The sequence below is a fragment of the Malaclemys terrapin genome, chromosome 6, assembly GCF_027887155.1.
Source record: "Malaclemys terrapin pileata isolate rMalTer1 chromosome 6, rMalTer1.hap1, whole genome shotgun sequence".
Lineage (NCBI taxonomy): Eukaryota > Metazoa > Chordata > Testudines > Emydidae > Malaclemys > Malaclemys terrapin.
In genome coordinates, this window is record NC_071510.1 from 32,681,235 (window position 1) to 32,695,253 (window position 14,019).

At 41.5% G+C, this 14,019-nt stretch overlaps 1 protein-coding gene across 2 annotated transcripts in view; it reads left to right on the plus strand.

The window, feature by feature from the left end:
* Positions 1 to 330: 330 nt before the first annotated feature.
* LOC128839433 (uncharacterized) overlaps positions 331 to 14,019 on the plus strand; it is a 65,516-nt gene continuing 51,827 nt past the window's right edge. For both annotated transcript variants that reach the window (XM_054032444.1, XM_054032445.1), the window contains exon 1: positions 331 to 553. Coding sequence is in view for 1 of the 2 variants with exons in the window: in XM_054032445.1 (XP_053888420.1) it covers positions 478 to 553 (76 nt within the window). In the remaining variant the exon portion in view is untranslated. The remainder of the gene's footprint in view (positions 554 to 14,019) is intronic.

Consider the following 14,019-nt stretch of genomic DNA (forward strand, 5'->3'; position numbering starts at 1 on the left):
TATGTGATGGTTAGGATAACAGGGAGTGGAAGAGTTTGCCTGTTGAAATAGTTATGGCATTTCACTCCATGGATTTGGCCTTGATAATGATCTTACATTTACATGAGCTTTTCATCATAAAGGATCCCAAACTGATACACAGAGTGTGCGCAGAGAGCGTTCCATCCACCACTGAAAGGCAATGACTTGGAAAATGGAGGGGCATGTGGTAAATCTTTAACAGCACACAGCAACACCACACCGTGTTTTAGAACAGGATGTAAATAATCTCTTTTCCAAGTTGAGTTGTAGTTAAAGAGAATGTAATTCATTTACAAGTAATTTAATGACCCTTCCTTCTTGGAAAAGCACGGTGAGAAATTGAATGCCCTGCAGAGCAAATGATACCTCCGTGTTTAAGCTCTCTTTCTAGGATAACACAGAGAGAACTTCCTAGAATCAAATTCGTCATCTGTCAGAAGATCAAGGGCTGATTGGATGCTACTGGATTTGAACCTTTGTTACCAGAGAGGCAGAGGTGGGAGAAAGAGGAGGAGCTGCAGAGCTGAGCAAGGTGAGAGGGATTTTTTAAGTGATGCAGTGTGGTGGGATTTGCTCCATCTGTCCCACTTACAATGTGCTAGAAACTGAATCTATGCATGGGACATTGAATATGTAGTATTAGGGCTGAATTTTGTGGTTTGCTAAGGACACTTTGTGTCACATAAGCAGTGCAAAGGGACTTTAAAATAGCTGGAGATGGCCAGTGGAAAGGGGCATTCTGTGGGCAGGGTATGGGTAGAAGGGAATGTGGTGAAATAAGCCTGACTCTCCATTGACATATGGTCCGTGATGGATATTACGCCAAAGGTACAAGCTGGAGTCAGCTTCTGCTGCTTTAACTTCCACTGGGGACAGTTGACTTAGGATGGGGGAGCAGCAGCTGGCCCTCTGCAGCTGCCACTCTCTGCTATGTCTGAGAATTGTTTGAAGGTAGTGGAAAATTGGTGTCTTAATCTGAACAGGGGTTTGGGTCCATTCAGTGTATTGATCCAACTCTGATGGAAGTTAAAACTGAATGGCAGAGTAGTTAACTAAATAAAATCATGTTATAAAGCTTCAGTTAGATATGCCCAGCACCCTAGGATCTTGTTATTAAAGTTGTTTGTTATGGAAAGTTGTCTCTTTTTTATTGCAGTTCTGTGTTAGTGTAATACCACTTAAATCAACAACATTACACTGGGGCAAAACTAGAGTAATGTGGTGATCGTTCAGGCCTTTTGCACACTTAGATGTGTGAGCAAATTTTGTGGGTGCGGTTTAATGTGTATTTTCACAGAAACATTTCTGGATGCAGATGTTTTCCCTTTGTCCCCAGTAGAAACAGCTACAATTAAAGAATTTTTTTAAAACGTTTTTCTTTAGCAGTGGGCTTATTGCATGTTATTTCATTTTCCCCCGGGCTATTCAAAATGAAGAATAGAAGTGGGTTTAAATACAGGCATATTTTATGTTGTTTTATATGTAAACTCCTTAATGTGTATGAGGAAAATCAAAGAGATTAAGAAGTATTAGAGGTCAGTGTTATTTAACCCACTTTAAATTAGTTTGATCCTTTGGAGAAATGTTGATGACAAGCATCAGATCAACTTAGGCAGTTCTTTTGATGCTGAAGCCTCCTTATGGGCTTTTAGGATAAAGGCAAATTCACTGGTTTCCTACTTTAGTGTAATCCTGAGCTAGTCAGACTTGAACTTTTGTGTTACAAGAAAATGTAATCATGAATTTAAAGCAAGAGCCTTATTCTGAAATTCATGGATACTTTACTTAAAAGTACATTGACACAATATTCCATCATTGTGTTACAGACATTTAGGACTAGAACTTCAGTCCTTGAAACTTGGATGTATAGGATGGGCATTAAGGAAGATGGGATTTGTCGAAATGTGTGGGGCAAACAGTGCAGCCTTCATATTAATGAAGGCTATAAATCTTTGCAAGCCATATTCTAAAGTTAGCCCAGTTCTACTCTAGAAACCTGTGCTGGTATAGCAATAATAATTAGGGCTGTGACAAACACCGTAGTGCAGACGCCGTTACACTGGCATAAAAGTACTGTTGCTTGCAGAGCTTATTTTGTTCACCCAGCTGGTATAAGCCAACAAAAACACACTTTTGCCAGTAAACCTCCCTTGACACTAGGAGGATTTGCCACTGTATTGGCTATAGAGGAAGAATGGTACAGTGGTTAAGGGCTAGCGTAGGATTTGAGAGACCCCGATTCAATTCTCTGTTCTGCCACAGACTTCCCGTGTCAGCCTGGGCAAGTCACTTAGCTTTTCTGTGCCTCAGTTGCCCCTCTATGAAATGGGGATAATAGTATTGCCTACCTTACAGGGGCATTGAGGATAAATACATTAGAGATTGAGAACTGGAAGAAAAGCACTATAGAAGAGTTAACTATGATTATACAGGTGTAACTGCATCAGGAAACCTTTTATACTGTAAACTGGGCCTTAATCAACTTCCTTTAACTGTCTCTGCTATGTAGTAGCACATCAGAGTTTAGTTCTCAGCAGTGCTCTGTACACAACACCATTTGCAATCATACTGTGTTTTCTGTTAGTGTTTTTCCATCATCTAACAATATCAGTCCCTCAAACTAATTAAATACTAGACAATAATTAGGAGTAGTGAAAGGGCCATATTAATCAACGGAAAGTAAGGATTAGGGTACCACAGTTTGGGGAAGGTGATAACATAGTTTTAGCATAAAAATAATAGAAAGGTAAGCTGTTTCTTCAATGATTTATTTTAAAAATCCAGGGAAGGAGGGAGGAGGTTGCTGGGAATTTTCTTCAAAGAGGAAGGGTGTTGAGGCATGCATTTAGTAGCTGCACCAGCCAGTCTAGGGAAAGAGCTATAGTTAACCATTCATAATGGAAGATTAGCATGCTAAGGGCACAGAGCAGGATTCTGGGAGAAGGGGACATAGTATGGGAGGAGGAACTGCAGAGCCAATAGGGTGACCAGGTGTTCAGTTTTTGACCGGAACACCCGGTTGAAAAGAGACCCTGGCAGCTCCGGTCTGCACTGCCAACTGGGTCGTTAAAAGTCTGGTTGGCGGTGCTGTGACGCTAAGGCAGGCTAGTCTCTACCTGTCCTGGCTCTCATCACGCTGCACCTTGGAAGTGGCCAGCAGGTCCGGCTCCTAAGTAGGAGGCCTACCCCAAGCACTAGCTCTGCACTCTCATTGGCCGGGAACTGGCCAATGGGAGCTGGGGAGTGGGAGCGGTGCGTGTCGACAAGAGCGGCGCATGGAGCCTCCTGGTCCCCCGGCCTAGGACCTGGACCTGCTGGCTATTACCAGAGTGTGCACAGCGCGGTGCCAGGACAGGCAGGCAGCCTGCCTTAGCCCCGCTGCGCCACTGACCAGGAGCTGCCCAAGGTAAGCCCACACCCCAGCCCTGAGCACTCCCCAAACCCAGAACAACCTCCTGCACCGCAAACCCTCCAGCCCCACCCCAGAGCCTGTACCCAGAGCCCTCACCCCGCCATACCCCAATCCCCTGCCCAGCCCATAGCCCCCTTCCCCGGCCCCACCCCAAAGCCCTCACCCCCTCCTGCATCCCAACACCCTGCCTCAACCTGCACTCCCCTCCCGCACTCCAAATCCCTCAGCCCCTCCCCCTCCAGTCTGGAGCCTCCTCCTGCACCCCAAACCTCTCATCCCTGGCCCCAGCCCAGAGCCCTCATCCCCTCTCACACCCCAGCCCCCTGCCTCAATCCGCAGCCCTGTGCTGCACTCCGAATCCCTCGACCCCTCCCCCCAGCTTGGAGCCCCTCCTGCACCCCAAGCCCCTCATCTCGAGTCCACACCCCCAGCCCGAGCCTTCACCTCCTCCCACACCCCAACTCCCTGCTCCAGCCCAGTGAACATGAGTGAGGGTGGGGGAGAGTGAGCCACCAAGGGAGGGGGAATGTAGTGAGCAGGGGGCAGGGCCCTGGGACTGGGACGGGGCTAGAGTGTTCGGTTTTGTGGGACTAGAAAGTTGGCAACCCTAAGAACCAAGTGAGTAAAGACAGATTTGCAGTCCAGTGAGAGTGCTGCTGGAGCCCTTTGATCTTTGAGCTATTCATGATGTGTGCGACTTTAATATCATGTCAGGACTTATGGTTTAAGAATATATGGGTGGTGCAGGCTCAGCCTTATGAGGGCCTATGGGAGCTTGCTGGCATGATATGACCCCGTTAATGATTGATAGTACTAAGTAATACACAGAATGTTGACACAGATAATACAAATAAAAAGTCTTTACCATCAACCTGATATTTCTAAGATTCTTATCACTTTGGTAAATAAGTATAGTATTAATCATACTAAATTCTCTTTATGTTTAGGATTTCCAATTGAATTTAAAATTAGTGACAGTCTCCAGGATACTAAAACAAAGTCAGTTTATTGCAGCATTTTCGGGAACTTTGTTCCCCAGTATGTATGTGAGCCATGAGCCCACTTCTGTCCTCTTTTTTGCATGCCGCTCTCATTAAATTCACTCAGAGCTGCATGTATGTATCTGTGCACAGAGGTGCCCAATCTCTTTTAACATCCTCTAATTTTAGACATGCTGTTTTCAAAACTTCAGTATTTTGGAGAGTGTGAAAGAGTAGCCAGGACAGTAATGATAGCAGAATTTAATGTATCTGTATCTGCAAAGAAAAGGTCACTAGCAGTTTTGTATGGTAATTGCAATTTTATTCAATTGCCTCCTTACTCTTTTATGTTTGGTTTAAAACGTCTCTGGAATCATCATCTCTAGATTTTTAGTTGATTAATTTATGGGAAATCATGATGATGATGATTTGGGGGGGGGGAAGTCTTTTAATTTTTGTAAAGAAACATTTTATTATTAGCCTTTCATCATTTAAACAGAAAGGCTAAAGCCACAAAGCTAGGCTGAAGCATCTTCTAGCACTAGGATTATAATTAGATGGTCTCTGGTGTGTGTGTCTTCCATGAATTCTCAATTGCATAATTTACTGTACGTATGAGAGGACATGAAAATTAGGAAATGCTGGTCTGACCAAATGAATAATTTTCCCTCTCTAATTTCCTTCAAATTTAAGGATACTGTAATTCATTCTTACCCAACACTTAGCAAAAAGCAGTGCCCATTTAATCTTTGTAATCCTGGCTTTGAAGCTGCTGCAGCTTTATAATTTTCTGTACAAGTAGCAATCACAGCAGTGGTTTTGATTAAATGATTACCAATAGGTCTGCTCTTGAGTGAAATGACAGATGTACTCTGAGAAAGAAAGGTGGGTGAGGTGATATTTTTTTATTGGACCAACTTCGGTTGGTGAAAGAGACAAGCTTATACAGAGCTCTTCTCCACTAAGATTCAGGAAGACACTGTGAACTTGGTAACTTTTTGGGGTGTGAGTTCCAGGTAGCATTATGTACTATTACTAGGAATTATATGCATCACAAAATATAATGTAATACTTTCTCTGACTAGCTTTTGTTGAAGTGGGAGTGGGGGAGGAAGCCCGATGAAGGTCAAACATCTCTTGAGTGCTTATGGCAAGTACGTGTGTGAAATTGTGCGCCCGTGTCAGCAAGTGCTGCCTCAGAAAAATCTTGAAGAGTCTGAAGACTTTTTTCTGCCTTTCTCTGTTGTGATTTAAAGTACTCATCCCCCTCTTTGACAAATTGCCATAATTGTGTGAATCATGTCGACCCTTCTTTTAATAAGAGGCTGGTGTCTGAAAGGAAATTCTAAGAGATACCAGCCTGGGGATCTCTTTAAATGGTGTTCTTGTTCATGTTTTTTTCCATTTATCTTCAAGTACCATTGTGGACTTTGGTATTGTGTGCAGCAACACCCATAATAATATCAATGTAAAGTGAAACATTTGCACCGTGTAGCAAAATTGGTGTGAAAAGTTAAGAGAGATGCAGGCTTTATGGAGAGGGTAACATTTTGCATTGTTGCCTTGAATTCATCTCTGTTTTCCATGAACACACAAGGCAGTTTATGCAGGACAAAAAACAAAAACCTATTTTAACAGCACATTTCGTGTGTGTGTGTGTGTGTGCTTTCCCTTTTTGTGGAAAGCACTAATTTAATAAATTCCCACAGATGTACATAATACCCAGAAGTGCTGTCATAACCATGCCGCTGCATCCTGGAATTGTGTTGCATGGGAACTTCACAGTTTCAGTAGAAATTTGAGATTATTACACAACAAAAAATCATTACAACTGAACTTAGGCAGAATATTCTTGGTGTAGATAGAGGAAAAGTTATTTTGACCCATACTCTGTTAGAAATGCACTTCTCAGAAGATTGCCAATTGCAGTCAATTTTCTGTGTGCTGTATTGTATTTCCTCTTCTGGTAATTAGTACAAGTGCAATTGTGGTAACTATTTAGAATCAAACTCCCTTATGGCAATGGCCTCTGCTGCTGTGCATTAGCTTGTTCACCTCCTGGCTCCATGCCATGGAGCTGGAAGTTATTGGCCTATGTCAGCAGCTGCAACTTTTGAAAATGGGAAACAGAATGGGGACATAGAAAAGGCAGAGAATAAGAAAATAGAAGAGATCAGGGGAAAGATCAAAGGAGAAAAGAGATAATGGGGAAAGTAAAAATGGAAGGAAGAAAAAGGTGAGTAGTGAGCAGGATAGAGAGAACAAGATACCAAGAGGGACCAACTGTCTTGTAGTAGTAGTAAATATTTAAATAAATAAATGGAGATATCCCATCTCCTAGAACTGGAAGGGACCTTGAAAGGTCATCGAGTCCAGCCCCCTGCCTTCACTAGCAGGACCAAGTACTGATTTTGCCCCAGATTCCCAAGTGGCCCCCTCAAGGATTGAACTCACAACCCTGGGTTTAGCAGGCCAATGCTCAAACCACTGAGCTATTATGATAGTACCTAAAGACTATGTCTGCAGTCAGGACTGGACCCCAAATTGTTCTGGACACTATATCTAGAATAGAGATTGATCTGGTCCCTTGCCTCTCCAGGTTGGTCTTCTCCCATTGTGTGTGTGTCTGTCTCTCTCTCTCTCTCTGTTCTTTTTTTTGGAAGATGTTACCTTCACAGAACTTTGACAGAAGGGTGAATTCTCCGCCTCACCACCAGCCCGAAGAGCAAATCTGTGTTGTCCTTGAAATGACCAGGTCTGCTATTTGGAAAGAGAGGATGAAAGAAAAAGAGATGCAACAGAAATGAAGAAGTGGATAGCAAAGGGGTTTCCTCATTCCCCATCCATTTTCTCTCACTTTCTTTCTAGTTTCTCTCCCCCTTTGTTTGTTTTATTATCCCTGACATAGTCTCTCCTTCTCTTCCCCACTGTTCAAAACACTGTTCTTTTCTTGTGATTTGAAGTGGTAAACTCATTGTCCATTCAGATTATGGAAACACATTTCTTAAATCCTTCAAGGGGACAACCAAAGTTGTCTAGTTTGGCTCCACACCTCAGCATCAGTTTTGATCTTCCCCACCTTAAAGTCTGTCGTCATTCCCCTTCTCCCTTATACCATATGTATTTAAAAAAAAAACCCACAGCTGCCTGTCGTAACATCTTCCCCTTTGAAAAATCTCGTTTCATACACTGTCCACAGTGTTAGCTGTTTGTTTACACTATTAGTAAAACTCCCAACAATGCGATAGGTACTTTACAAGACACCCAACACAGATGGTCCCTGGCCTGTAGCGCTTACAGTTGAAAAAAGAGAGGCCAAGAGTAGATCAAGTGTACTTACAGGCATACAGCAGGAAAAGACTAGGATTTCAAATAGGTACGTGGTGTTAGTATTGCTCTTATTGTTGACTAGTTACTTGTGGGCATTGTAAAAAGTGTGACTCTTTAGTGGAATTTAGCTGGACAGAGAGATGGATTGGCTTGTGGACCAAATGTACCATCTGGATGGATGGTCTGCTAACTGCAGTCACTGGTAATCCTAACTGTCTGCAGGCTCATCTCATATTCAGCCTGTTCCAAAGCCCATTGAAGTGGATGGAAAGACTCCCATTAAATTCAGTGGGCTTCCATCAGGCACACATGTACATCCCATTTTCCATTGTGACTTATGTCTTTTCACAAGATCATTTTATTGTTATTTTTTGCCATTAGGTGCTAGCAAGACTTACTGTTTCTTGAAATGTCTCCTTACTGTCTGGATGGCCCCTACTCTTTCTGAAATCAATTATTTAGCTGACAGGTTTCAGAGTAGCAGCCGTGTTAGTCTGTATCTGCAAAAACAACGAGGAGTCCTTGTGGCACCTTAGAGACTAACAAATTTATTTGAGCATAAGCTTTCATGGGCTACAGCCCACTTCATCGGATGCATAGAATGGAACATATAGTGAGGAGATATATATACATACAGAGAACATGAAAAGGTGGGAGTTGCCCTACCAACTCTAAGAGGCTAATTAATTAAGATGAGCTATTATCAGTAGGAGAAAAAAAACTTTTTTTGTAGTGATAATCAAGACATTTCAGACAGTTTGACAAGAAGGTGTGAGCATACTTAACATGGGGAAATAGATTCAATGTGTGTAATGGCTCAGCCATTCCCAGTCTCTATTTAAGCTTAAATTGATGATATCTAGTTTGCATATTAATTCAAGTTCAGCAGTTTCTTGTTGGAGTCTGTTTTTGAAGCTTTTCTGTTGCAAAATTGCCACCTTTAAGTCTGTTACTGAGTGACCAGAGAGGTTGAAGTGTTCTACTGGTTTTTGAATGTCATGATTCCTGATGTCAGATTTGTGTCCATTTATTCTTTTGCATAGATACTGTCCAGTTTGGCCAATATACATGGCAGAGGGGCATTGCTGGCACATGAGGGCATATATCACATTGGTAGATGTGCAGGTGAACGAGCCCCTGATGGCGTGGCTGATGTGATTAGGTCCTATGATGGTGTCACTTGAATAGATATGTGGACAGAGTTGGCATTAGGCTTTGTTGCAAGGATAGGTTCCTGGTTAAGTGTTTTTGTTCTGTGGTGTGTGGTTGCTGGTGAGTATTTGCTTCAGGTTGGGGGGCTGTTTGTAAGTGAGGATAGGTCTGTCTCCCAAGATCTGTGAGGGATCATCTTTCAGGATAGGTTGTAGATCTCTGATGATGCACTGGAGAGGTTTTAGTTGGGGGCTGAAGGTGACGGCTAGTGGAGTTCTGTTATTTTCTTTGTTGGGCTTGCCCTGTAGTAGGTGACTTCTGGGTAGTCTTCTGGCTCTGTCAATCTGTTTTTTCACTTCAGCAGGTGGGTATTGTAGTTTTAAGAATGCTTGATAGAGATCTTGTAGGTATTTGTCTCTGTCTGAGGGATTGGAGCAAATGCGGTTGTATCGTAGAGCTTGGCTGTAGACAATGGATCGTGAGGTGTGTCCTGGATGGAAGCTGGAGGCATGTAGGACAGTATAGCGGTCAGTAGGTTTCTGGTATAGGGTAGAGTTTATGTGACCATTGCTTATTAGCACAGTAGTGTCAAGGAAATGGACACTCCTAGACCAATTCACACAAGCGGTCCATTTCCTTGACACTACTGTGCTAATAAGCAATGGTCACACCACACGATCCATTTTCTACAGCCAAGCTCTAAGATACAACAGCATTTGCTCCAATCCCTCAGACAGAGACAGTCTATGTGGGGGTCAGCCAAATATGAAGATGTGGGTGGCTGGTTGGTTCTGAGCTGCACACGTTTATTGGACATGTTTTTAACCATAAGTAGGTTATTCCCCAGAACTGTAATTGTGTGTGAGAGAAACTAAATCACAGGACCTTTCCTCTCCAAAACACAGTGGAACATAAATGCCTCATTATTAAGGGTTAAACAGACCCCAAACCACACCTGTTCTACAGCTGTTACTACAGACAGTTACACAGTTAGTCAAGTCCATGATAAAAATATTGCTGCAGAACAGTCTAGGTGCCTTGTTTTGGAATGCATTTTTTTCCTGTCAATTGCCACTGAAATTACCATTCACATCACTATAAAAATTGGTCCTAATGCAGGAATTGAAAGGCAGAAAGGAACTATGAAGCTTTATGGAGTAAATCACCTGTCACAATTAACAGGCAAAGACATTATCAAGTGGGTGTGCGCCTATGCCAGAACATTCAGAATTATATTTTACTTATTGATATGTTTTAATCAATGAACTAATTTTCATCCACAGTAGTAACTAAGATTGTATCTATCCTATAATGCTGATTACTGGAGACCTGCTAATCAAGATGTACATCATCTTGGAGCAACTGGATTTTCTTTAGAGCTGCCATGGTGGGTCCTAATGCCTGCTACGTGGCCTATACAATTATTTCTCCTGGGATTAATGTGTTAATTTAACAAAAAAACTTTTATTTAATTGTGAATTTTAAGTGAGAGGCAGAGACCCTGGGTTTTTGTTTTTTTGTTTTTTGCCTTCCAAGGCAGCATGGGGCTCGGGTCAGTTGTTGGTTTAAACTAGAGTAAATGGTGGATTCTCTGTAACTTTATGTCTTTAAATCATGATTTGAGGATTTCAGTAACTAAACCAGAGATTATGGGTCTATCACTGGAGTGGGTGGGTGAGGCTCGGTGGCCTGCAATGTGCAGGAGGTCAGACTAGATGATCATGATGGTCTGTTCTGGCCTTAAATCTCTGAGTCTAATGTAGATATAATATTATACTATTTTCAAAGCTTCCTGGAATCATTATGCAAAGCCATAAATTTGCTCTGTAAAATTAAGGGTAAGCACGCTGAGCTGTGGTGAGTTGGTGTGGTGAGAGAGGGTAGGTAGCGTGATGCTGTTTGTTTTTCTTTTTAAACAGAAAACCAAAGCCAAATCTAAGCCACTGGGAACATCATCTATGCAGCTATGTTTCTGGACTGATCTCCCTATCCCACAATTACCACTTCTTGTCCAATAAGCCAAGTCATAAGATTGGCACATGTTGTCTATAATACACGTTTTTGAGAGTTCACACACAACCACAAGCTCAGATAAATCCCGTTTTGTCCAAATATCATTGTATGGAAATAGCTCAAATAATTCAGTAGGGACACTAAAATGCCAAAAATATCCAAGGAGATCCTACTTGGTTATTATCTCTCATGCTGTTTTCAGCATTCTTCCCATATTCTCTTCAGCTGCAGCAGCCACAGCTTCAGATCCAGCCTGTTTTAAAACCCTATTACCTTGGCACCACTGCCCATCCTAGCGGTGCATGATGGAAATTAGGAATATTGTTCGCAGTGGTTTTGTGGTTTTGACTGAGAATAGCCAAAATAGCAATGGTATGTCACTGCTCTAATGTACTGCTTTTCCAGTATGTTGTAGATAATTTTTCTTATTGATTGAGGAAAAGTTTAATAGTTTAAAACATTGATTTTCATTATATCTTTAAAGTCTCCTTTTAGTAATTAAAAAATCCTCTCATTATTTTTATATTGACAGATTTCTCCTTCATCGAAGTCCAGTTATGTACATCCTTATTAAATATACATCTTCTTGGGATTCTAAAAACAATTAGCTGCAAGATCTGGACTTTATATGGAAATGTAAATTATATAGGGCATAATGGGAAAACACTAGCATTAACAAATCCAACTCCAGTGGATTTCAGTTCAATCTTTCCATTTAAATATCTTGACCAAAACCAAAAATAAGCCCAAAATCCCACAGGGTGATCAGATCCTAAATTAATAAAATACCCCAATTTTGTGATAGTTCCCCCCCCCCATTTTGCATTTAAAAAAAAATTCCACTAAAATAAAGCAATAGGCAACCCAGAAAGACTTCATGAAAACCAACCACTTCCTATTTGCAAATAGGCCTGGGATTTGTAGCAATGAACGAACTACCTGTCACAAGTTTCAGTGATGGAGAGGAAATTTACTGATGCCACAGCTTTACATACCATAATGTCTGGTACATTAAGTATTTCAACTGGTTCCAGTAAGTAAGTAAATAAATAAATCTTCTTCACTATGTATTAAATTGACCAACCCAAAATCAAATTATGAACCTCAAATGAGGGAAATTAACTCCCAATTATGAACTGCATCTCTTCATGGAAAGGAGTAACCCCTTTCGGTCATGTTTTCATTTCAGAGGATAATTCAAACATGAAGCATCAAATAGCCTACCCTCAGGGTGTTCTGTTTTGTTTGATTTAAACACAGTTGTAGAATTACATTGTTATAACTTTCCCTCTAGAAAAACAGGTTCTTTATGCCACTGTTTTAGTCCAAGGAGCCAAATACCTTTTTTACTGCAGTATTTTTAGACATTGAATACATCTGGAAAAATATTCAAGCAGATAATTAGATTGTATTAGCAATGTGTCTGTTGTGGTTTCCCTGATCCCAAAGAAGGCAGCTCTTTATGAAGCACTTGGCCACAGTCTCTGCAAAATCTGCTGTGTAAATTGGCCCACACTAAAGCATGTGGAAAACATTTTTTTGGCTGAAACTTGAAACCATTCATGTGGCTTTGAGACAGGGAAGCTCAGCCTGCCAACATCAATAGAACTTTGTACTACAAACCAAAATGGTCATTTAGACATGTGTACTTTCATGCTTGCAAATGCACTGAGGTCAAATATTTTTTAATCTTGGGAATTTTTCCTCTTTATACAGCCTTGTATTTCATGCAGGAAATGAGGCTGAGTACAACAAACACAAATCATTGAGACTGACAGAGCATATTGGGTTCAAAACCCAAGCTTTGACTCTAATTGCTCTCCAAAGGCCTCTGGCTCAAGGTAACTGTTGATTTAGTTCAGCTGTTTCAAATCAGCACTGTAAGGTCTTGCTAAGACAAACTGGTTAGGCCACATTACATTTGTACCATTGCATCCCTCGGGTATAAGTATAACACAGTTAGCATTTTAAAAGATTGCATTTGTCTGTACACTGCAGGCAGTAATTACAAGCAGGCAAATCTTTTGTGAAAGATGGTGTGACCTTCCTTTTGTTGAAAGAGTGATGATGGCTTCTAGTGGAGGAAAAAATAATGTTTCCATTCAGGGTTCAGAGAGGAGCCCCACCTAGATTCAAATGCAAGCCAATGCTGACAGCCATTTGTTGTTGTTTGTTTTGGGGGTTTTAGTGGCTATATCAGGGCAATTTAAAATTTCAAGTTTTTACTTTATTAGGGGGTGGGGGAAATATACCACCTTCTCAGAGAAGAAAGATTGTTAAACAACATATACCTTTCCCCTGCATGAATTAAAATAGTTGATGTCCACTCAATCCCAAGAATATATGTTTGCTATGTTTGTGGCTGCTTCTGATATAAACTGGGTCTGGCTTTTCAGCAGGGACAAGCCTGGAGGATTGCCCAGGAGTGTGTAAATCTGTTGTATGTTCTGTTATTGTTCTTAGCAGTTTAGGTGCTGAAGTGTGATTTGTATCAATGTATGCATCTGTCTACAGTCAAAATTTGCATACTGAAGATCAAATTCTATTGTAGTGGCGCATACGAAATTAACATCAAGTTTGTTATTTAAGTGCAGCTTTATAATTTAACCCTCATTGGGCCAAATAGGGTCTACCTACATCCAGAAGTGGTTCTACATGTGTCACAGTTGCATTTACAAATTATGGACCAGAGCAACTGGTCTGGTCAAGTTGCCCTTATTATTATAGGATCTTAGTGAGGAAGGAATGTGGCTCTAGACCATCTTTCTCCTCCCCCAGTACTGGGACCAGCTGATCCCTCAGTACTGGATCCTGCTTTTAAGTTACACTGACAGTTCAGGGAATGGGCAATGACTTCTGGTTTTGGCCTGCTTCCAACATGTCTCTATGCTGGAGGGGCGACATTAGCAGTAGGTGGTGCAGAATTAGCTACCTTGACTTTCTGCCACCTAGAGTTTTCCTATGCCAATGGAATCCTCAGCTGCCCTCTTTGGGGAGCATTCTCACTGCTTTGCCCTGCCTGAGCAGTGCTAAACAGACAGATAGGGAGCCTAGGGTCTGGCTCTATTAATTTAGATGTTATCAAGTATAAGCCAGAAACATAAATACGTG